The sequence below is a fragment of the Stigmatopora argus genome, chromosome 16, assembly GCF_051989625.1.
Source record: "Stigmatopora argus isolate UIUO_Sarg chromosome 16, RoL_Sarg_1.0, whole genome shotgun sequence".
In the NCBI taxonomy this organism is placed as follows: domain Eukaryota; kingdom Metazoa; phylum Chordata; class Actinopteri; order Syngnathiformes; family Syngnathidae; genus Stigmatopora; species Stigmatopora argus.
This window is the reverse complement of record NC_135402.1, coordinates 2,997,188-3,020,502: the sequence shown is the minus strand read 5'-3', so window position 1 is coordinate 3,020,502 and position 23,315 is coordinate 2,997,188. Positions and strand designations below refer to the sequence as shown.

Here is a 23,315-nt window from a genome sequence, read left to right as displayed (position 1 = left end):
AAATCAATTATTTTTAACCCGTTCGCTACTATTGACGACCACCCATGTCCATCATGTGACGTCTATTGCCGTCAATGGCACGGAAATGTGATTGTGATTCTGTCATCTGCAATGAAATGTGGTCGCTCAATGCCAACCCTTCCAGTTTAAATGCATTGGACGTGCATCTCCAACAGCCACAACCAATAAATCAATTATAAGCATTTTTCACTGCCGAATAAACTCAAACCTCCGAAACTTTCAGCACCCTGAATTTGCGATGGACGTCCGATCTATTTGAACCGGGAGGGCTGACATTGAACGACGACATTTCCGTGCCGACAGTAGATGTCCAATTTTCTGAAGTCTAATCCACTGGGACCTGTCATTTCCTGCCGGCCTGGATGGATTGGACGCCTATTGCCGTCAAGGGCGTGGGACGAGTAGATATTCCATTGGGAAGTTCCAAAAGGACGTCAAGCGGGTCCTGGCCCGTGCCGTCCGGGTCCAGCTGACGAGCGGTGAGCTCGGTCTCCATGCCAACCAAAGCCTGGCCCTGATTGGCTCTCCCGGTGAGGGAATTAAGGCGCGCCTCAGCCAATGTGCGTTCGCGGGGACGGGGATGGTCGCTCGCTTGATGGCGGCGACGAAGGTGTCGAGGTGGAGGGGTGCCTTGCTGCTCCACACCGTGTGACAAGCGGCCACAGTGGTGGCGAAGAGCCCGCAGGACACGCGTGGAACCCCCCCTGCTGTCCCTACAACAACAAAAGAAAAAGAAGAAGAAAAAAATAGAAGAGGAGCAAAAAAAAAGAAGGGGAAAAAAAACACCACCACACGAGCACGCGCACTTTTGCGGGATATTCTTCTTGCTATGCTTTGGAGCAAGTCAGGTGCGCGCGCCTGATCGGGGCCAAAAAACAAGTGTGGATTGCGGATACAGAAGCGAGCCGGTACCGGGACGGTTTTTTTTGTTGACAGCCCACGGGGGGTGGGCCCGGAAGGGAAGGATCCGAGAGGAGAGAAGAGGAGAGGGGCTCCCGCGTGGAGGCGAGCCGAGCCGAGCCGGGCCGAGGCGAAACAGTCCGTAGGAAAGCGAAAGGCGGAGATCGATTTGTCTGTTGGTGGGTCGGCCGGCCGTCGGCTCTCCCCGGGCCGCAGGCAGACATGATGGTCCACTGCGCCGGCTGCGAGCGGCCCATCTTGGACCGCTTCCTGCTCAACGTGCTCGACCGGGCCTGGCACGCCAAATGCGTGCAGTGCTGCGAGTGCGGATGCAAGCTGACGGACAAGTGCTTCTCGCGGGACGGAAAGCTCTACTGCAAAGTGGACTTCTTCCGGTAGGCACGAGAAAGCAAAGCAAAGAAAAAAAACGGAGAAAAAAAATTGGGAGAAAAGCCACCGAAGCAAAATTCGGCTTCAATCGTTCTTTTAGAAAAGCAGGACGCTCGTGTCTTATTAAGACGTGATTTATATCAATTAAGTCTTTTTTTAAATCGTGTCTGCGTTTTATTAGTGAGAAAGTCATATTTCCGAGTTTCAGTTAAATGCAACATGGGTTGATATCAAACTATTTTTAATTGTTACAATTTGCGATCCTTTTATACAAAAATAACGGTATTTGGGTAACATCAACAACAACAAAATACGCAATAGTATAAGACAAACGGCTTCAGAATTTAAACACGTACTCTTTTATCATTTTACCCCCAACAAATCACAGAACGTAGCACAATTGTGCTAAATCTAAAAAATAGCCACTTTATTTAATCCTTTTATCTTTATTTAAATACCAAAAACAACCCCAGCCCAAAAGAAATCAAGCAATTACTACGACGACTTCACCCTATTTTTAAAACGCACATGTGTTTACCGACTTAAAACCAAAATCCAAATCATTTCCATTTATAAAAAAAAACGCACATTACACCCGATCCCTTAATCACTTTAAAAAAAGGCAAAATAATCCAGACGAAATCCGAATCGAATTTTTTAATTGACGACTTCCCCATTTGCAGAAATACATATTCCCACTCGCAAATAATCCATTAAGCATTTTCATTTTCGTTTGCTTGCCAAATCCACCCCCCTAAAATTAAAAAAAAAAAAAAAAACACGTCACGTCATGTATTGCGCACTGGCCAAGTGGGGCTCGTACCTGCGCCGCGTATGCAAATGAGTGTCCCATTAGGGGCCGGCGACCCTCATCAGGCTAATGTGTCCATTTGTTGTGTATAGTGGACTTGCGTGCATGTGAAAGACAGGCGCGCGTGCACGCACGGCCCGCATTATAGTGTTAAAACAATAGGACGAGGGGGGGTGCTAGAGCACCCACACGCACGCACGCACAGGTGGGCCCAAAAGCCACGTTTATTTATTTGGGCATTTTTTTAGGGGCTGGGTGGGGGGTTTCGAGGTGGCAACGTGTGGGTGGGTGGTGGGGGGCATGAAAGTCCTCCCACGCACGTCTCGGCTGGATTAAGAGAAGATTTCCACGCCTAAAATACATCCCACTCCGCTTAATCCCGTCTCATATCCTCGGCTACAATGTGCTGATTGCCACTAATGTCTTTGGCGAAATTTGATTGGCAAGCAAACTGGATTTTCGCCCAAAAGAAAGATCAGCTTTTTTTTATTAGTATTTCATCTATTGGTGTGTTTTCCCAATAAGGGATGGCGCACGTGTTATGTTTTTTTTTTAAATGTGTGTGTGTGAGTGTAAAAATATGACGGTTGTATTTTTTTTTAATTCTCTTGCATGGGGCAGTATTTAAAAATATATATTTAGGGTGTAAATGTTTGGGGCAAAATTAAAATTGCATGTGGTAAATATTTGGAGGTAAAAAGTGATAACTTTTTGGGGTTTGGTGAACGCACAAAAGGGAAAAAGTGTTAAAATGTGTATTTGAATTGAGAGATTAATAAAAAGTCATTGTTTTTTTAGAGTAAATTCGACGGTCCCTTGTGTTTGTTGAAAATTCCTCCAGGCGTTTTTTGTTTTTTGTAAATTTGACGGTCCCTTGTGTTTGTTAAAAATTCCTCAGGCGTTTCGGGACCAAGTGCGCCGGCTGCCTGCAGGGCATCTCGCCCAGCGACCTGGTGCGCAAGGCGCGCAGCAAGGTCTTCCACCTCAACTGCTTCACGTGCATGGTGTGCCACAAGCAGCTGTCCACGGGCGAGGAGCTCTACGTGATCGATGAGAACAAATTCGTGTGCAAGGACGACTACATGAGCTCGGCCACCATCAAGGAGGTCAGCCTCAATTCGGGTAAGGAAAGAAGGAGCCAGCCAGGGGAAAAAACTGCATTCCAAATATGTCGTCGTCGTGGTTAAATTGCACGCACGAGCGAGCATTTTTTTTTTTCAAACGCTCCCCCGTATTCGCAGTGTCGTCGTGCACGGACCGCAGCCTCTCGCCGGACCTCCAGGACGGCGGCCTGCAGGACGAGCTGAAGGAGGCGGACAACTGCACGTCCTCGGATAAGGAGACCAACAACATCGAGAACGAGGAGCAGAACTCGGGCACCAAGCGGAGGGGGCCCCGCACCACCATCAAGGCCAAGCAGCTGGAGACCCTCAAGGCCGCCTTCGTGGCCACGCCCAAGCCCACGCGACACATCCGGGAGCAGCTGGCGCAAGAGACCGGCCTCAACATGAGGGTCATTCAGGTAAGGAGCCAGACCAGATGCGTTCAGGAACACTGGGAATTTTTGGTTCTCCATTTTTATCTCCTTTTCTTTTCAAATCCGTTTTTTTTTTTTTTTTTGCATTTACTTTTTTTAAAAACATTTTATTTCTCTTTTACTTGGTCTGCCATTGACTGTCATCGATGTTTGGAGTTCCATTCAAAATGGATTGGACGTCTGCTACAGTCAATGGCGCTGAAACAAGACCGATTTTTAAGTGTTCAAAGGGGATTATTGGCATTATTTCATTTATATTTTATAAATATCTTATGATGAGTTAGATGAAAATAATTCAAAATTGAGCGAGCGCTTGGGCAATTTGTAGGTGGGGTTAAAAATGATATTATTTCACCGTAATTATACTCCATTTATTTTGTCATTTCATTTCAAATGGATTGGACATCCGTCATTGTCAATGGCAGCCAATGAAAATGAATAGAAATATAGGATCTATCTTTACGGTGATTTTAAGCATTTTTCGCACTTGCAGGACTTTTCAATTTGACACTTTTTATTGTCTTATTCATGAACTCGATGGCTCCCATTGACGATGCTAGATGTCCAATTCTTTGAGTTGTAAATTACGGTCATTAATCCTCCGTTAAAATGCCTTACTCATTTGCTTATGTTCACACATTAATACTCACACGCACAAATAGAATAACTCCAGCAGGGATTATCGAATCTTGCTTGCAAAAAAAATAGATTTTACTTCCTTACCTTGAATATACATTTAAAAAACACAAATTATATTGAAAAACTTTACAACCATCATAGCCCTCCAAATATGAATTTTTACGATATATATATATATATATATAGTACAAAAAATGGCAAAAATGCTCACATTTGCTAAAAAGAAAAGAATTATTTGTAACTGAAGCAGTACTTGAAACACATGCATTTTACCTCAATGGAGAAAATGTGACCTTTTGCTTCATGCTCTTGAATAGAAAAACATATTCAATTTTAAATATATTACGGGAAAAAAACCTTTCCAAAATGTTTACAATCCTTCAAATAGGAATGAATATTCGCTTCACGCTCGGACCGAAAAGTTTGCTTTTGATTGTGAGAATCAATATTAATCAATAACTTAATCCTCCCTCCAAATTTTTTATCTGGCAATAATTCATAAAAGCAACATTTGCTCATTTTTCTGACCTTTCCCGAACACGCCGCCCGTCCGCGTCTTTCCCTTCCCGCCTTGCGTCTCCCCCCGTATCTCCCCCCCGTGTCTCCAGGCATTCCATTTCATTTTTTTTCCAATTACCATCTCCACAGCCGGCTTGACAAAAACACACAATTACGACGCAATATGTGTTTTTTTTTTAATGCCGCCCCTCCCCTCCGTGTTTGTTTCAGTCACACAGCCGTGAAATTAGTCATAGGTGGTGGTCTTGTTTTAGCTGAGGGGCCACCGTACGCATGCGGGAACCCCCCCCCCCCCATGTGTGCGGGTGCACAATGTCGGGATGATTAGCGCCGTCTCTGCCAAGTGTGATGTGGCTTTTTGTGCGCTGGCTGTGATTATCGCTGATTTCACACATTTACATATGCCCCCCGTGCACCCTCCCCCCCTTTTCCCACCTCATACACACACACACACATACACACACTTGCACAATTCCATCCATCAGTGTGTTCATAGCCTCATCCCTAGTGTGTCGGTGGCACCGGGAGCCAAAATGGAGGCTCTGTTTGGGCCTGGCGCCGCTTGTGTTAAATAGCAACGCTCCCCCAGTGTGTGTTTTTGTGTGTGTGTGTGTGTCTCGAGGGGAGCGAGAGCATTTCCATAAAAATGTACCCAACACGTTGACGATTGTTCTCAATAAGCAGGTGTTGCCTCCACGTGCGGCCTTACGCGCGCGTTTTGTTAATGTGCATCGCAGCGGGTTGATTTTGCAACGTAGGCCAAAGAAAGATAAGCTGCTCGGATCCCAGACGGGTTTTTTTTTGTAGCTTTTCTTTACCGGTAGACGTATTTTTCCGGGCCGCGAGACGTTGTCTGGAAGAAAAAAAGTTCATTTTACGTGAACGCGTGCCAATTTTAGCCTGTTCTTCTCAATTTTTTTGTACTAAAATGCGACTTATACTCCAATGTAAGGTTTTTTTTTCTCCTCTTTGTTGTGAATTCATTGCATAGTGTGACGTCATTTTTTTTGTTTGTTTAGCGCCTTATTGTGTGTGCTATTTTACACTGTATCAAACTATATAGCTAGCATGTATTGATTGTATACAGTTTGCTAGTGGTTCTCAAGTGTAGCACTTAAAAAAGGTACTTAACTCTAGTAGTATCATCGTAGAGATCAACGATAATATTTACAGGAGGGTTTGGGCGTTTATTAAATATATATTCAAGATTGGAAACCACTACACATTTTGCAGTTTCAACATTAAAAGTCTACTTTAATATGTAAAGACAATTTAGAATTTTCAAAGAGCTAATTGTAACAATAAGCAGCTATTGTTAAAAAATTCAATGTCTTGAATTACAATTCATGTGTTCCTTGAGAAGCAACAAAATGTGGATTTTTTATTATTATTATTGGTTAAACCAGCTCAAGGTTTATTCAAGCCTGTTTCAGGTTTTTTTGATGATAGAAAAAAGAAAAAAACTGTCACGTGTGTTGAAGCCGTATTTTAAGAATCACTGCAATATATTTTGTATTTGGGAATACTAATGGCACACAATATTTGCTGCCTTTAAAATTCATTTATACATTTTTGACCGACCTACGTGATTTTAACCACTTTCCTTTGCGTCAAAAGTCAATGTTTTTAATATATGGCGGCTTTGGGAGTTCATTCAGGAAGCCGTAAATTTGATTTTTTTTATTACTCGCATGAAGTAGACACTTAGAAAAATGCAAAAACAAGCTGTGACTTTCTGTCATGGATTTTAATCAGGCCTGACTTGATAGCATTTTCCCCTTTCAAAATAAGAGTCCAGATTTTCAAGTGCCGTTGTCTTGTCTGCAGGTTTGGTTCCAGAACCGAAGATCCAAGGAGCGACGGATGAAGCAGCTGAGCGCCTTGGGGGCCCGCAGACACGCCTTCTTCCGGGGGCCAAGGAGGATGAGGACCCTGGGGGGCCGCCTGGAGGACCCGGACATCTTGGGACCCGCTGCCTACGGCTACTACGGAGGTAAGAAGAAGAAAAAAAAGAAAGGGAAAAACATTTCGCTGTTTGTCACTTTTAACCTGTCACGGATGAGAGGATCAAGCGGCTTATTGCAATCAGTCTTTTTGTAAACAAATCCGGAATAAAATGCCGCTCGTAGCGCTATTTTTTGGAGTGAAGTTTAGGGAAAAGGGTTTCTTAGCAAAATTGGAGGTAAAAATCAGATAGATTAATGAGTGAAAGTCATTCGCCAGCCAAGTTATTAATTCATTCGCATTTTCGTCATTAAAAATGAGATTGATTCGATTCGTTAGTCAAACCAGTTCATCGATTTTTGTGTTTTTTCTGCAAATTAGTTTGTTTGCCTCAAAAAATATTTTAATTTGCGTTTAAAAATGTCATTATTTCAATTCATCCGTCGTACTAATTTATAGATTTTTTTCCCAGCAAATTTGTTTGTTTGCCTTAAATTAAGGACAATTATAACGTGAGAATAAAAACCAGATTAATTGTAAATATTAGGTCATTTTTGTCCGTTACCGTCATTGGCAGTCAAAGAGTTAAATCTAAATGAATCTAATTGTAGGACACTTTTTAAATCCATTTTTAGGTGTGTTAAAAAATCTGATAATAATTCTGAATGACTTTTTCTCATTGCTGTCCAAGGTAGTCACTTCAAAATAAAAATGACATCCAACTGGCGATATTTTTAGCCATTCTTAGCTACGAATAAAAATGAAGGTTGTTTTTGGCGTCCCATTGGCGCGTAGAGACGGAGCTTTTTTTTGCAAACATGGATTTTATCCTTGATGCCAGCAACATCCTTTCTATCGACAGAAGACAATTCAATGTTAGAAGTTGACGTGCGCGTGTTTCCAAACATCAAAGACGGCTTTTCCTCCCGAATGCCAGTGAAGTGGGCGTTTTGTTGTCGTCGCCGTACAAGACAATTTCAATTGAGTCTCCACAAAACCTTCATCGGCGGCTGGCTTTCTTCACCCGCCGCTTTTGTGGCGGGCCGACCCGCCTTTATTCGCGCCGAGAACACCCTCCCCTCCCCCCGCCGGCTCGTCGCCTCTCCTCAAGGTCACCCTGACAAAACCGAATCGGGTACATTATTTCTATTCAAACAGCCATTCAATCCACTCTGGCGGTGTGAAAATTAACAAATAAGGAAGGTAAGGATCCCCCAGAAAAAGTTCAATAGAGGTAGAGCTCATCCGTGTGTGCGTTATTAATATTTTGGATCACTTCCTATTGATTTTGGTGGAATTTCTTGATTTTTTTTTTAGCATTTCTAGGTGACTTCCTATTGGTGTTAAGGCATAAGGCTTAAGGTTCCTTGTTAACTCATTAGCTGCCATTTTGACTGAAAAATAACTATTATGACCGGACCAGTGAGCGTGCCGCTTCCAGTCCACGGGCCATATGTTTGACACCACTGATTTAGAGTGGTCAAATGGCTAGCATAGCATTTTTGAGTACCCGAAGAAAATGGACCAAATTATTTTTGTAACAATTCCAACTTTATTTGGGTGAACAAATGAGTAAAATACATTGTTTTTTCCTCCCCCGATCATTAGAGTACCAAGGGGACTACTACGGACCAGGAAGCAACTACGACTTCTTCCCGCACGGGCCCCCGTCCTCGCAGGCTCAGTCCCCCGCCGAGCCCCCCTACATCCTGGCCTCGGGCCCGGGCGCCATGGAGGCCTCGGGCCACCTCCCCACAGACGACCAAAGGTTCACGGACATGATCTCCCACGCCGAGACGCCCAGTCCGGAGCCGGGTTCCCTGCAGGCCGTGCCGGGGGAGGCCTACGGGGGTGGGCCCAGCCCCCCCTTCTCCCTGGCCAGTAACTCCAGCTACAGCGCCCCCATGTCCCACCAAGGCCCCGAGATGGGCGAGGCCGCGGCCTGGTGAAGCGGAACCCACCTTTTGGCCACCCCGTCCCCCCCAAGATGGCCGCTTTTTTTTCAAGAAGCGTATAGAGACGCTCCGCCGTTCTTGGAATACTGACTGGATTTCAATTATTTAAAGCAAACGGATTTTGATTGTTTTCCTGCGTCCATCTCGCCGCCACAAAAATCACAGTAGACACTAAAAACGCCAAAGGGACTTTTTATTCGTCAAATGTCACCTTCCCATCAATAGCACCCATTTATTTTATTTGTTGACCTACACGAACGCATTGGCTGCCATGGACGGCGATACACGTTGGTTCTATTTGAACTACAGTAGACGTCCAATCCCATCGTGATGATGACCATGAAGCTAAATGTCAGAGTTTGAAAATATTTTGAATCAATAGCCCGCTTTCACAAAAGGAACACAGAAATCAGGGAATCTTTATTGTTAGCCGGTGGTGTTCAACTTAAGGCGCGGTCTGGCCCATAAATCGTGCATCGAATTCACGTTCCCCCCCCATTTTCTGCATGATTAAAACATAAACCGTAACAGTAAATTTCGCCTAAATGAAAATTGAGGGACTATTACAGGCTCAAAAAAAGACACATTTTACATCAACATATCCAAATTACTAAAATCCTTTTTTTAGATCACCACTTATTTGTTTCTGTCAGCCGCCCGCTTAAAAAGGGATTGGACGGCCGGCGCCGTGGATGGCAGCCAAGGAGTTAATTGTCCGATTGGAGCATCCGAACAATAAATTGGAGATGATGTGAAATTGGATCCGTCTGGCTTTCTGTCCCCACCCGACACGCCGACGCGCCGCCGACGAGGGCGTCTCCGGCTTTCTTCTTCTTCTTCTTCTTCTTCTCCTCTTGTCGTTCACACGCGCGCCGCCCCGATTGTCGCGCGCGCCCCGGCCGACCTTCCCTTTGTCGGGCTCCCTTTTTCACGAGACGTGTTTTAATGGAAATGATTTTGAAAAGCACACTGAAGCCATAATAGAGAATCTCCTTCAACAGCTGAGGTCTCCCGCCTCTTAAAGGGAGCAAACAAAAGAGGGGCCACGGAACATCTGTGGCGACCCACCGCCCCCCCCCGCCCTCTTACTCACCCAGCCGCCGATCCGACCGGGCTTTTCCATCGGGGGACCGTTGGGTTCCTTGTTTTTCCAGCCAAAGGCAGCGTTTGAAAAGTAGCGCCGAGTATTTAGGGCCCAACCGAGCCGTCGCTAAAACGGGAACAGCGGATTAAAGTCGTAGTACTGGTACGAGAACAAAATATCTTAATATTACGTGATTCCAACTGTAGTCTCACCTCATTTTCTGAACCGCTTTATCCTCACTAGGCTCGCGGAGGGCGCTGCAGCCTATCCCAGTTGACTTTGTGCCGGAGGGGACACCCTGAATTGGTGGCGAGTAAAGTCGTAGTCTAAGTGCGAGAAAAAAGGTGGAGATATTCATTCATTTTCTGAGCTGCATATTCTACCGGGGGTGCTGGAGCCTACGGTAATCCCTCGAATATCACAGTTAATGTAGACCAGACATGGCCCCGATAAACAAAAAAATGCAAAGTAGCATCACCCCCACAGTACACAAGTACAATTATCAAACAGTGTATACTTATTAAATATTACAGCTACACCTGTGTGGAGTTTGCATGTTCTCCTTCGTGGGTTTTCTCCGGGTACTCCGATTTCCACCCACATTCCGAAGACATGCATGGTCGGCTGAGTGGACACTCTAAATCAGGGGTCGGGAACCTTTTTGAAACAGAGAGCCGTAAACAATTACTATTTTCAAATGTTATTCCTTGAGAGCCATACTCACAATTTAAAAGTCAAAATACATGAAAATGTGCTATTTTTTTAGTCATTTTACCACCTCTAAAGTACAAAAAGTCTTTGAATTCTTTTGACAACATTGTTACGCTGTTGCTAATCAATGAATATCAATGAGTATCAATGAGAGAATAGATGCAGAAGACTCTAATGGAAAAAAAAGTCAATGCCACAGTGCCGATGTGACTTTCCTATTGGTGCATTCGGGACTCGGCTCTCTCACCACCGGTTTCCATATTTTAGCTCAGAGCCATATGCAACCATCAAAAGAGCCACATGTGGCTCCCGAGCCATAGATTCCCTACCCCTGCTCTAAATTGACCCTAGGTATGAGTGTGAGCGTGAATGGTTGTTTGTCTCCCCCTGTGCCCTGCGATTGGCTGGCCACCAATTCAGGGTCTCCCCCGCCTATGGCCCGAAGTCAGCTGGGATAAGCTCCAGCACCCCAGTGGGGATAAAGCGGTTCAGAAAATGAGATGAGAGATATTACAGCATATCAAAAGACTAAGTTATTAATATCTAAATATAATGTATATATAAAAAATTGAAATACCTTAACACTGTACGCGCAGTAAAAATAGTTCCTCTCCGCTTGATATAAGTCCCAAAAAACAGGTTAATGGGAGTTTTAGTCCAAGTCCTTTGTCTTCTTGTAGCCATGGGTCCGTTGTCAGCGATGTTCGAGGGATTTCTGTATGCCCTAAATTGGCAGAAAAGCCCTGTTAGTATGAAAAGAAAACATTACAAGATCAAAGGCGTAGTATTAATGTGAGAAAAAAGTAGTGATGATATTTTTTTTGCAGCCTAACCCAGCCAAAATCAAGCAAGGTGTACCCTAAATTGGTTGCCAGCCAATTGCAGAGAAGTTGTAATACTACAAGATTAAAGTCATAGCAAAAGCCGTAATAGTACAAGATTGAAGTCAGGTTGTTAATATGAGCAAACAAGTCGTAATATTACATGACGTAATAATTAACAGTACGGCTAATGTAGCTGAATTAGCTGAACTTGGCGTAATGCTTCGCCGCATCCGCTAATTTTAAGAGCGTCTTGTATTTTAGAGTCACTTTCACAAATATTCAATTCGTTCAGCTCGTCAACATCAAATTTTAAAGAATAGAAGGATTTATGATATACTTTGTGGTAGAATGCTTTTTTTGGAAACTAAGTTGACTGAACTACCTTTTTCTCATGCTAATAGTACAATGGAATTCCCATAATATTATGACTTTTTCTCATACTAATACTCGACAATCTGGTAATATTACACCTTTAATCGTATAATGTTATGGTTTTTTTCTCGTACCAACACCACGACTACGATCTCCCGTATGACTTTATTCTCATGTTCCATTTTTTTGTCTCGGACGAATATGTCGACTTTAATCTCGTGTTATTTTTTTCTCTGTTTGGTCCTAATACTCATTCGTAAAAAAAAAAAAAAGTCTTTGTTCCGTCATATCTTCTCGGATGTAAAAATGGAATGTGTGTGAGAGCGTTTGTGTGTGTGCATGTTTCAAGGCTGGTATTATTTTGATGTAAATAGCACTGGTAATAAAAAACTCTCACAACTTCCTCCCAGTTTAAATGACTTGGACGGCTATGGCCATCAATGGCATGCAACTTCAAACATAAGAATGAAACACATGAAATTATATTCATTAATCCTTACCGCTAAAGCCAAGTTCTCACTTTTCAGTTTAAATAGAAAAGTAGCTGGACAGTCCTTGGCAAAGTAGGGAAGTGGCTTGGGCACATAGCTCAATTAGGAGAGTGCCCACTTACCACACAAATTTGTCACTTTTCAGTTTCAAAAGAAAATAGTAGGCCTGTCTTCGGCAAAGTAGGGAGGTGGGTTGGTCACTTAGCTCAATTAGGAGAGCGCCAGCTCTCCACGCAAAAGGTAGTGGGATCAAATCCTGCATCTTCCATCTTGTCACTTTTGCAGTTTCAAAAGAAAATAGTAGGCCTGTCTTCGGCAAAGTTGGGACGTGGTTTGTGCACTTAGCTCAAATAGGAGCGCACCAGCTGTCCACGCAAAAGGTAGTGGGATCATATCCCACATCTTCCATCTTGTCAATTTTCAGTTTCAAAAGAAAATAGTAGGCCTGTCTTCGGCAAAGTTAGGAGGTGGGTTGGGCACTTAGCTCAATTCGGAGAGTGCCAGCTCTCCACGCAAAAGGTAGTGGGATCAAATCTTCCATCTTGTCACTTTTGCAGTTTCAAAAGAAAATAGTAGGCCTGTCTTCGGGAAAGGCGGGAGGTGGTTTGGGCACTTAGCTCAATTAGGAGAGCGCCCGCTCTCCACGCAAAAGGTAGTGGGATCAAATCCTGCATCTTCCATCTTGTCAATTTTCAGTTTCAAAAGAAAATAGTAGGCCTGTCTTCGGCAAAGTAGGGAGGTGGTTTGGGCACTTAGCTCAATTAGGAGAGCCCCAGCTCTCCATGCAAAAGGTAGTGGGATCAAATCCTGCATCTTCCATCTTGTCACTTTTGCAGTTTCAAAAGAAAATAGTAGAACTGTCTTCGGCGAAGTAGGGAGGTGGTTTGGGAACTTAGCTCAAATAGGAGAGCACCAGCTCTCCACACCAAAAGGTAGTGGGATCAAATCCTGCATCTTCCATCTTGTCACTTTTCAGTTTCAAAAGAAAATAGTAGGCTTGTCTTCGGCAAAGTAAGGAGGTGTGTTGGGCACTTAGCTCAATTAGGAGAGTGCCAGCTCTCCATGCAAAAGGTAGTGGGATCGAATCCTGCATCTTCTATCTTGTCACTTTTCAGTTTCAAAAGAAAATAGTAGGCTTGTCTTCGGCAAAGTAAGGAGGTGGCTTGGGAATTTAGCTCAATTAGGAGAGTGCCAGCTCTCCATGCAAAAGGTAGTGGGATCAAATCCTGCATCTTCCATCTTGTCACTTTTCAGTTTCAAAAGAAAATAGTAGGCTTGTCTTCGGCCAAGTTGGGAGGTGGGTTGGTTACTTAACTCAATTAGGAGAGTGCCAGCTCTCCATGCAAAAGGTAGTGGGATCGAATCCTGCATCTTCCATCTTGTCACTTTTCAGTTTCAAAACAAAATAGTAGGCTTGTCTTCGGCCAAGTTGGGAGGTGGGTTGGTTACTTAACTCAATTAGGAGAGTGCCAGCTCTCCATGCAAAAGGTAGTGGGATCGAATCCTGCATCTTCCATCTTGTCACTTTTCAGTTTCAAAACAAAATAGTAGGGTTGTCATCGGCAAAGTAGGGAGGTGGTTTGGTTACTTAACTCAATAAGGCGAGCACCAGCTCTCCATGCAAAAGGTAGTGGGATCGAATCCCGCATCTTCCATCTTGTCACTTTTCAGTTTCAAAACAAAATAGTAGGGTTGTCTTCAGCAAAGTAAGGAGGTGGGTTGGTTACTTAACTCAATTAGGAGAGCACCAGCTCGCCATGCAAAAGGTAGTGGGATCGAATCCCGCATCTTCCATCTTGTCACTTTTCAGTTTCAAAAGAAAATAGTAGGGTTGTCTTCAGCAAAGTAGGGAGGTGGGTTGGTTACTTAACTCAATTAGGAGAGCACCAGCTCGCCATGCAAAAGGTAGTGGGATCGAATCCTGCATCTTCCATCTTGTCACTTTTCAGTTTCAAAAGAAAATAGTAGGGTTGTCTTCAGCAAAGTAGGGAGGTGGGTTGGTTACTTAACTCAATTAGGAGAGCACCAGCTCGCCATGCAAAAGGTAGTGGGATCGAATCCTGCATCTTCCATCTTGTCACTTTTCAGTTTCAAAAGAAAATAGTAGGGTTGTCTTCAGCAAAGTAGGGAGGTGGTTTGGGCACTTAGCTCAATTAGGATAGTGCCAGCTCTCCATGCAAAAGGTAGTGGGATCGAATCCTGCATCTTCCATCTTGTCACTTTTCAGTTTCAAAAGAAAATAGTAGGCTTGTCTTCGGCAAAGTAAGGAGGTGGGTTGGTTACTTACCTCAATTAGGAGAGTGCCAGCTTTCCATGCAAAATGTAGTGGGATCGAATCCTGCATCTTCCATCTTGTCACTTTTCAGTTTCAAAACAAAATAGTAGGGTTGTCATCGGCAAAGTAGGGAGGTGGTTTGGTTACTTAACTCAATAAGGCGAGCACCAGCTCTCCATGCAAAAGGTAGTGGGATCGAATCCCGCATCTTCCATCTTGTCACTTTTCAGTTTCAAAACAAAATAGTAGGGTTGTCTTCAGCAAAGTAGGGAGGTGGGTTGGTTACTTAACTCAATTAGGAGAGCACCAGCTCGCCATGCAAAAGGTAGTGGGATCGAATCCTGCATCTTCCATCTTGTCACTTTTCAGTTTCAAAAGAAAATAGTAGGCTTTTCTTTGGCAAAGTAGGGAGGTGGTTTGGGCACTTAGCTCAATTAGGATAGTGCCAGCTCTCCATGCAAAAGGTAGTGGGATCGAATCCTGCATCTTCCATCTTGTCACTTTTCAGTTTCAAAAGAAAATAGTAGGCTTGTCTTCGGCAAAGTAAGGAGGTGGGTTGGTTACTTACCTCAATTAGGAGAGTGCCAGCTTTCCATGCAAAAGGTAGTGGGATCGAATCCTGCATCTTCCATCTTGTCACTTTTCAGTTTCAAAAGAAAATAGTAGGCTTGTCTTCGGCAAAGTAGGGAGGTGGTTTGGGCACTTAGCTCAATTAGGAGAGTGCCAGCTCTCCATGCAAAAGGTAGTGGGATCGAATCCTGCATCTTCCATCTTGTCACTTTTCAGTTTCAAAAGAAAATAGTAGGCTTGTCTTCGGCAAAGTAGGGAGGTGGTTTGGGCACTTAGCTCAATTAGGAGAGTGCCAGCTCTCCATGCAAAAGGTAGTGGGATCGAATCCTGCATCTTCCATCTTGTCACTTTTCAGTTTCAAAAGAAAATAGTAGGCTTGTGTTCGGCAAAGTAAAGAGGTGGGTTGGTTACTTAACTCAATTAGGAGAGTGCCAGCTCTCCATGCAAAAGGTAGTGGGATCGAATCCTGCATCTTCTATCTTGTCACTTTTCAGTTTCAAAAGAAAATAGTAGGCTTGTCTTCGGCAAAGTAGGGAGGTGGTTTGGGCACTTAGCTCAATTAGGAGAGTGCCAGCTCTCCATGCAAAAGGTAGTGGGATCAAATCCTGCATCTTTCATCTTGTCACTTTTGCAGTTTCAAAAGAAAATAGTAGGCCTGTCTGCGGCAAAGGCGGGAGGTGGTTTGGGCACTTAGCTCAATTAGGAGAGTGCCAGTTTTCCACGCAAAAGGTAGTGGGATCAAATCCTGCATCTTCCATCTTGTCACTTTACGGTTTCAAATGAAAATAGTAGGCCTGTCTTCGGCAAAGTAGGGAGGTGTGTTGGGCACTTAGCTCAATTAGGAGAGTGCCAGCTCTCCATGCAAAAGGTAGTGGGATCAAATCCTGCATCTTCCATCTTGTCACTTTTCAGTTTCAAAAGAAAATAGTAGGCTTGTCTTCGGCAAAGTAAGGGGGTGGGTTGGTTACTTAACTCAATTAGGAGAGTGCCAGCTCTCCATGCAAAAGGTAGTGGGATCAAATCCTGCATCTTCCATCTTGTCACTTTTCAGTTTCAAAAGAAAATAGTAGGCTTGTCTTCGGCAAAGTAAGGAGGTGGCTTGGGAATTTAGCTCAATTAGGAGAGCACCAGCTCTCCACACCAAAAGGTAGTGGGATCAAATCCTGCATCTTCCATCTTGTCACTTTTCAGTTTCAAAAGAAAATAGTAGGCTTCTCTTCGGCAAAGTAAGGAGGTGGCTTGGGAATTTAGCTCAATTAGGAGAGTGCCAGCTCTCCATGCAAAAGGTAGTGGGATCGAATCCTGCATCTTCCATCTTGTCACTTTTCAGTTTCAAAAGAAAATAGTAGGCTTGTCTTCGGCAAAGTAGGGAGGTGGGTTGGCACTTAGCTCAATTAGGAGAGTGCCAGCTCTCCATGCAAAAGGTAGTGGGATCGAATCCTGCATCTTCTCTCTTGTCACTTTTCGGTTTCAAAAGAAAATAGTAGGCTTGTCTTCGGCAAAGTAGGGAGTTGGGTTGGTTACTTAACTCAATTAGGAGAGCACCAGCTCTCCATGCAAAAGGTAGTGGGATCGAATCCTGCATCTTCCATCTTGTCACTTTTCAGTTTCAAAAGAAAATAGTAGGCTTGTCTTCGGCAAAGTAAGGAGGTGGCTTGGGAATTTAGCTCAATTAGGAGAGTGCCAGCTCTCCATGCAAAAGGTAGTGGGATCGAATCCTGCATCTTCCATATTGTCACTTTTCAGTTTCAAAAGAAAATAGTAGGCTTGTCTTCAGCAAAGTAAGGAGGTGGGTTGGTTACTTAACTCAATTAGGAGAGCGCCAGCTCGCCATGCAAAAGGTAGTGGGATCGAATCCCGCATCTTCCATCTTGTCACTTTTCAGTTTCAAAAGAAAATAGTAGGCTTGTCTTCGGCAAAGTAAGGAGGTGGCTTGGGAATTTAGCTCAATTAGGACAGTGCCAGCTCTCCATGCAAAAGGTAGTGGGATCGAATCCTGCATCTTCTATCTTGTCACTTTTCGGTTTCAAAAGAAAATAGTAGGCTTGTCTTCGGCAAAGTAGGGAGTTGGGTTGGTTACTTAACTCAATTAGGAGAGCACCAGCTCTCCATGCAAAAGGTAGTGGGATCGAATCCCGCATCTTCCATCTTGTCACTTTTCAGTTTCAAAAGAAAATAGTAGGCTTGTCTTCGGCAAAGTAAGGAGGTGGCTTGGGAATTTAGCTCAATTAGGAGAGTGCCAGTTCTCCATGCAAAAGGTAGTGGGATCAAATCCTGCATCTTCCATCTTGTCACTTTTCAGTTTCAAAAGAAAACAGTAGGCTTGTCTTCGGCCAAGTTGGGAGGTGGGTTGGTTACTTAACTCAATTAGGAGAGTGCCAGCTCTCCATGCAAAAGGTAGTGGGATCGAATCCTGCATCTTCCATCTTGTCACTTTTCAGTTTCAAAACAAAATAGTAGGGTTGTCTTCGGCAAGGTAGGGAGGTGGGTTGGTTACTTAACTCAATTAGGAGAGCACCAGCTCTCCATGCAAAAGGTAGTGGGATCAAATCCCGCATCTTCCATCTTGTCACTTTTCAGTTTCAAAAGAAAATAGTAGGCTTGTCTTCGGCAAAGTAAGGAGGTGTGTTGGGCACTTAACTCAATTAGGAGAGTGCCAGCTCTCCATGCAAAAGGTAGTGGGATCGAATCCTGCATCTTCCATCTTGTCACTTTTCAGTTTCAAAACAAAATAGTAGGGTTGTCATCGGCAAAGTAGGGAGGTGGTTTGGTTACTTAACTCAATAAGGCGAGCACCAGCTCTCCATGCAAAAGGTAGTGGGATCGAATCCCGCATCTTCCATCTTGTCACTTTTCAGTTTCAAAACAAAATAGTAGGGTTGTCTTCAGCAAAGTTGGGAGGTGGGTTGGTTACTTAACTCAATTAGGAGAGTGCCAGCTCTCCATGCAAAAGGTAGTGGGATCGAATCCTGCATCTTCCATCTTGTCACTTTTCAGTTTCAAAACAAAATAGTAGGGTTGTCATCGGCAAAGTAGGGAGGTGGTTTGGTTACTTAACTCAATAAGGCGAGCACCAGCTCTCCATGCAAAAGGTAGTGGGATCGAATCCCGCATCTTCCATCTTGTCACTTTTCAGTTTCAAAACAAAATAGTAGGGTTGTCTTCAGCAAAGTAGGGAGGTGGGTTGGTTACTTAACTCAATTAGGAGAGCACCAGCTCGCCATGCAAAAGGTAGTGGGATCGAATCCTGCATCTTCCAGCTTGTCACTTTTCAGTTTCAAAAGAAAATAGTAGGCCTGTCTTCGGCAAAGAATGGAGGTGGGCTGGGAATTTAGCTCAAATAGGAGAGCACTCACTCACCACACAAAATGTAGTGGGATCGAATCCTGCATCTTCCATCTTGTCACTTTTCAGTTTCAAAAGAAAATAGTAGGCCTGTCTTCGGCAAAGTTGGGAGGTGTGTTGGGCACTTAGCTCAATTAGGAGAGTGCAAGCTTGCCACGCTAAAGGTAGTGGGATCGAATCCTGCATCTTCAATCTTGTCACTTTACGGTTTCAAATGAAAATAGTAGGCCTGTCTTTGGCAAAGTAGGGAGGTGGCTTGGGAATTTAGCTCAAATAGGAAAGCACTCACTCACCACACAAAAGGTAGTGGGATCGAATTCCACATCTTCCATCTTGTCACTTTACGGTTTCAAATGAAAATAGTAGGCCTGTCTTCGGCAAAGTAGGGAGGTGTGTTGGGCACTTAGCTCAATTAGGAGAGTGCCAGCTCTCCACACAAAAGGTAGTGGGATCAAATCCTGCATCTTCCATCTTGTCACTTTCCCTTAAATAGAAAAAAACATATGTAATTAATACTTTCCAATAAAGACAAAGATAAAGTGTGACCACTTCATAGTCCAGAGGTTCGTTCGCCTGCCTGCCGTGTGGGCAGGCAGGGTTCGAATCTCGGTGGACGCTGAACTATTTTGCCATTAAAAAGACTAAGTCATTCAGTCTTTCCTTAAATAAAAGCACCAAATGACCATGTATAGGCGGGCCGCCTCGTGGTGTAGTGGGTAAGTCACCTGCTTGCGACGTGGGTGTCGAGGGTTCACGTCCCGGTGTCGCCGGTCAACGACTGTATGGTGTCGGCAGTCGGCCGAAGGCCGACTGTCGAACACCACCAGGACCCCCCCCTCCCCAACTGTCTTCCGGTCAGCCGAAGGCTGACCGGAAATAAATTGTTTTGCTGAAAAAAATGACTAAGTCTTCATTTTAATGAAAAAAGGATTATCTATTTAGTGAACTACACAGTGTAGTTATCAGTCAAACGAGAGCGGGATTCGAACCCCAGCCTCCCACATGGGAGTCAGGTGACAGAACCTCTAGGCCACAAATTGGCCACACTTCACATTGTCATTATTGGAAGGTCTTGACTACAAATACATAGAAACAACTAAGGAAAAATGTAGGCCTGTCTTCAGCGAAATAGGGAGGTGGTTTGGGAACTTAGCTCAAATAGGAGAGCACCAGCTCTCCACACCAAAAGGTAGTGGGATCAAATCCTGCATCTTCCATCTTGTCACTTTTCAGTTTCAAAAGAAAATAGTAGGCTTGGCTTCGGCAAAGTAAGGAGGTGTGTTGGGCACTTAGCTCAATTAGGAGAGTGCCAGCTCTCCATGCAAAATGTAGTGGGATCGAATCCTGCATCTTCCATCTTGTCACTTTTCAGTTTCAAAAGAAAATAGTAGGCTTGTCTTCGGCAAAGTAGGGAGGTGGTTTGGGCACTTAGCTCAATTAGGAGAGTGCCAGCTCTCCATGCAAAAGGTAGTGGGATCGAATCCTGCATCTTCTATCTTGTCACTTTTCAGTTTCAAAAGAAAATAGTAGGCTTGTCTTCGGCAAAGTAGGGAGTTGGGTTGGTTACTTAACTCAATTAGGAGAGCACCAGCTCTCCATGTAAAAGGTAGTGGAATCGAATCCTGCATCTTCCATCTTGTCACTTTTCAGTTTCAAAAGAAAATAGTAGGCTTGTCTTCGGCAAAGTAAGGAGGTGGCTTGGGAATTTAGCTCAATTAGGAGAGTGCCAGCTCTCCATGCAAAAGGTAGTGGGATCGAATCCTGCATCTTCCATCTTGTCACTTTTCAGTTTCAAAAGAAAATAGTAGGGTTGTCTTCGGCCAAGTTGGGAGGCGGGTTGGTTACTTAACTCAATTAGGAGAGCACCAGCTCTCCATGCAAAAGGTAGTGGGATCGAATCCTGCATCTTCCAGCTTGTCACTTTTCAGTTTCAAATGAAAATAGTAGGCCTGTCTTTGGCAAAGTAGGGAGGTGTCTTGGGAATTTAGCTCAAATAGGAGAGCACTCACTCACCACACAAAAGGTAGTGGGATCAAATCCCACATCTTCCATCTTGTCACTTTACGGTTTCAAATGAAAATAGTAGGCCTGTCTTCGGCAAAGTAGGGAGGTGTGTTGGGCACTTAGCTCAATTAGGAGAGTGCCAGCTCTCCACACAAAAGGTAGTGGGATCAAATCCCGCATCTTCCAGCTTGTCACTTTTCAGTTTCAAAAGAAAATAGTAGGCCTGTCTTTGGCAACGTATGGAGGTGGGCTGGGAATTTAGCTCAAATAGGAGAGCACTCATTCACCACACAAAAGGTAGTGGGATCGAATCCTGCATCTTCCATCTTGTCACTTTTCAGTTTCAAAAGAAAATAGTAGGCCTGTCTTCGGCAAAGTAGGGAGGTGTGTTGGGCACTTAGCTCAATTAGGAGAGTGCCAGCTCTCCATGCAAAAGGTAGTGGGATCGAATCCTGCATCTTCCATCTTGTCACTTTTCAGTTTCAAAAGAAAATAGTAGGCCTGTCTTCGGCAATGTTGGGAGGTGTGTTGGGCACTTAGCTCAATTAGGAGAGTGCCAGCTTGCCACGCTAAAGGTAGTGGGATCGAATCCTGCATCTTCCATCTTGTCACTTTTCAGTTTCAAAAGAAAATAGTAGGCTTGTCTTCGGCCAAGTTGGGAGGTGGGTTGGTTACTTAACTCAATTAGGAGAGTGCCAGCTCTCCATGCAAAAGGTAGTGGGATCGAATCCTGCATCTTCAATCTTGTCACTTTACGGTTTCAAATGAAAATAGTAGGCCTGTCTTTGGCAAAGTAGGGAGGTGGCTTGGGAATTTAGCTCAAATAGGAAAGCACTCACTCACCACACAAAAGGTAGTGGGATCGAATTCCACATCTTCCATCTTGTCACTTTACGGTTTCAAATGAAAATAGTAGGCCTGTCTTCGGCAAAGTAGGGAGGTGTGTTGGGCACTTAGCTCAATTAGGAGAGTGCCAGCTCTCCACACAAAAGGTAGTGGGATCAAATCCTGCATCTTCCATCTTGTCACTTTCCCTTAAATAGAAAAAAACATATGTAATTAATACTTTCCAATAAAGACAAAGATAAAGTGTGACCACTTCATAGTCCAGAGGTTCGTTCGCCTGCCTGCCGTGTGGGCAGGCAGGGTTCGAATCTCGGTGGACGCTGAACTATTTTGCCATTAAAAAGACTAAGTCATTCAGTCTTTCCTTAAATAAAAGCACCAAATGACCATGTATAGGCGGGCCGCCTCGTGGTGTAGTGGGTAAGTCACCTGCTTGCGACGTGGGTGTCGAGGGTTCACGTCCCGGTGTCGCCGGTCAACGACTGTATGGTGTCGGCAGTCGGCCGAAGGCCGACTGTCGAACACCACCAGGACCCCCCCCTCCCCAACTGTCTTCCGGTCAGCCGAAGGCTGACCGGAAATAAATTGTTTTGCTGAAAAAAATGACTAAGTCTTCATTTTAATGAAAAAAGGATTATCTATTTAGTGAACTACACAGTGTAGTTATCAGTCAAACGAGAGCGGGATTCGAACCCCAGGCTCCCACATGGGAGTCAGGTGACAGAACCTCTAGGCCACAAATTGGCCACACTTCACATTGTCATTATTGGAAGGTCTTGACTACAAATATATAGAAACAACTAAGGGAAAATGTTTCCCAACTGGGATTTGAACCCCAGCCTCCCACATGGCAGTCAGGTGAACAAACCTCTGCGCCACACTCTACTTTGTCATTATTGGAAGGTCTTGACTACACATGGTTGTTTTTATTTAAGGGAAAATGATTAAAGAAAATAGGCCTGTCTTCGGCAAGTAGGCAGGTGGGTTGGGAACTTAGCTCAAATAGGAGAGCACTCACTCACCATGCCAAGGGTAGTGGGATCAATTCCCACATCTTCCAACTTGCTCACTATTTTTCTGTTTGACCTGAAAAGAGGAAACGTGTCAATAGACAGTGTCAAAACAGTAAATTCCACACTAGAGCAGAGGCGACCATCTCTAGCCAAAAACCGGTGTGTTTTCCATATCTCCCTCCTCTACCACACCTTATCAACTCATCAGCAACCTGTCCAAAAGCTTGATACCCATCCTGATTATTTGACTCAGGTGTGTTGGTGGAGGGAAATATGGAAAACAGACCAGATAGCGGCTCTCGAGGACCGGCCTTGGCCACCTCTGCGCTAATGGGATTTTAATTATTGATATCCCATTTCAACGCCATCGCGTGCACTTGATATGTGAGCGTCTAGCTCATTAGGCACACCCTACAAGAGCTGTATGAACAATTTTTCATCCACAAGGATCATAATACACACAAGCACACACACACCAAAAAAATTCTGTCCATGGCACCCCCCTTTAGTCTTCATCCTAACCCCCCTAACCCCCTCCCCATCCCCTCTCTGTGGGCCAGGTGGGTGGATGGGGTGGCTCGGGTCCACACTCATTTTCCACCTGGCTGCCTTTAATGTAAAGGCTAATGCGAGAGGAGACCCCCCCACGCACACCCACACCCACACACACGCACACACACACACACCAACATGGACGTCATTTTCAGCAATAGACTGACAACGAATCAATCAGCCTACCGTGCAAGTTATGGGATGTGGGAGGAAAGCAGAGTACCCAGAGAAAACCCATGCAAGCCCAGTGTGGATCAACCTGGCATATTAGAGAACTTCAGCCTCCAAAAGCAGATGGACTTAGCTTGTCTGTCACGTGTAGACTCCCCAAAAAGAACATTTGGCTGAAAAGAGACAAGAGGTCAGACATTTTTATTTTAAACAGCCTATTTTGGAGTCATTTTTAACCATGACAGTATCCTTAAGTTATCAAAATTTCAGCCCTCAAAAACAGTTTGACTTAGCAAGATGAAATGTGGTAGGCTTTTCTATGAGTAGACCCGCAAAAAAAG

At 44.3% G+C, this 23,315-nt stretch overlaps 1 protein-coding gene and 1 long non-coding RNA gene across 6 annotated transcripts; one reads left to right on the top strand and one right to left on the bottom strand.

Moving 5' to 3' along the window:
- The first annotated feature begins 263 nt into the window (after positions 1-263).
- Positions 264-9,554, top strand: lhx5 (LIM homeobox 5). The gene is made up of 5 exons (XM_077622987.1): positions 264-1,316; positions 3,021-3,244; positions 3,364-3,644; positions 6,645-6,810; positions 8,370-9,554. Exons 1-5 carry the CDS (start codon positions 1,144-1,146, stop codon positions 8,708-8,710), a joined length of 1,185 nt encoding a protein of 394 aa, XP_077479113.1. The 5' UTR covers positions 264-1,143; the 3' UTR covers positions 8,711-9,554.
- LOC144091020 (uncharacterized) lies at positions 6,526-20,546 on the bottom strand. Of its 5 annotated transcripts, XR_013305582.1 has the most exons (6): positions 20,402-20,546; positions 18,682-18,872; positions 11,089-11,235; positions 10,013-10,126; positions 9,810-9,926; positions 6,526-6,802 (listed from the first exon to the last, which is right to left on the bottom strand). It is a non-coding gene; the product is annotated as an uncharacterized LOC144091020 (long non-coding RNA). The 5 variants fall into 5 exon arrangements; XR_013305581.1 differs by lacking the exon at positions 20,402-20,546 and having other exon boundaries at positions 6,527-6,802; positions 11,089-11,254; positions 18,682-19,742; XR_013305580.1 differs by lacking the exon at positions 20,402-20,546 and having other exon boundaries at positions 6,528-6,802; positions 18,682-19,740.
- Positions 20,547-23,315: the final 2,769 nt, after the last annotated feature.

Bases quoted from the DNA above. Each gene is read 5' to 3' on its own strand.
- lhx5 (XM_077622987.1), top strand. From the start codon at position 1,144: ATGATGGTCCACTGCGCCGGCTGCGAGCGGCCCATCTTGGACCGCTTC. The intron at 3,645-6,644 runs GTAAGGAGCCAG...TCTTGTCTGCAG, and splicing joins TCAACATGAGGGTCATTCAG to GTTTGGTTCCAGAACCGAAG. The intron at 6,811-8,369 runs GTAAGAAGAAGA...CCCGATCATTAG, and splicing joins TGCCTACGGCTACTACGGAG to AGTACCAAGGGGACTACTAC.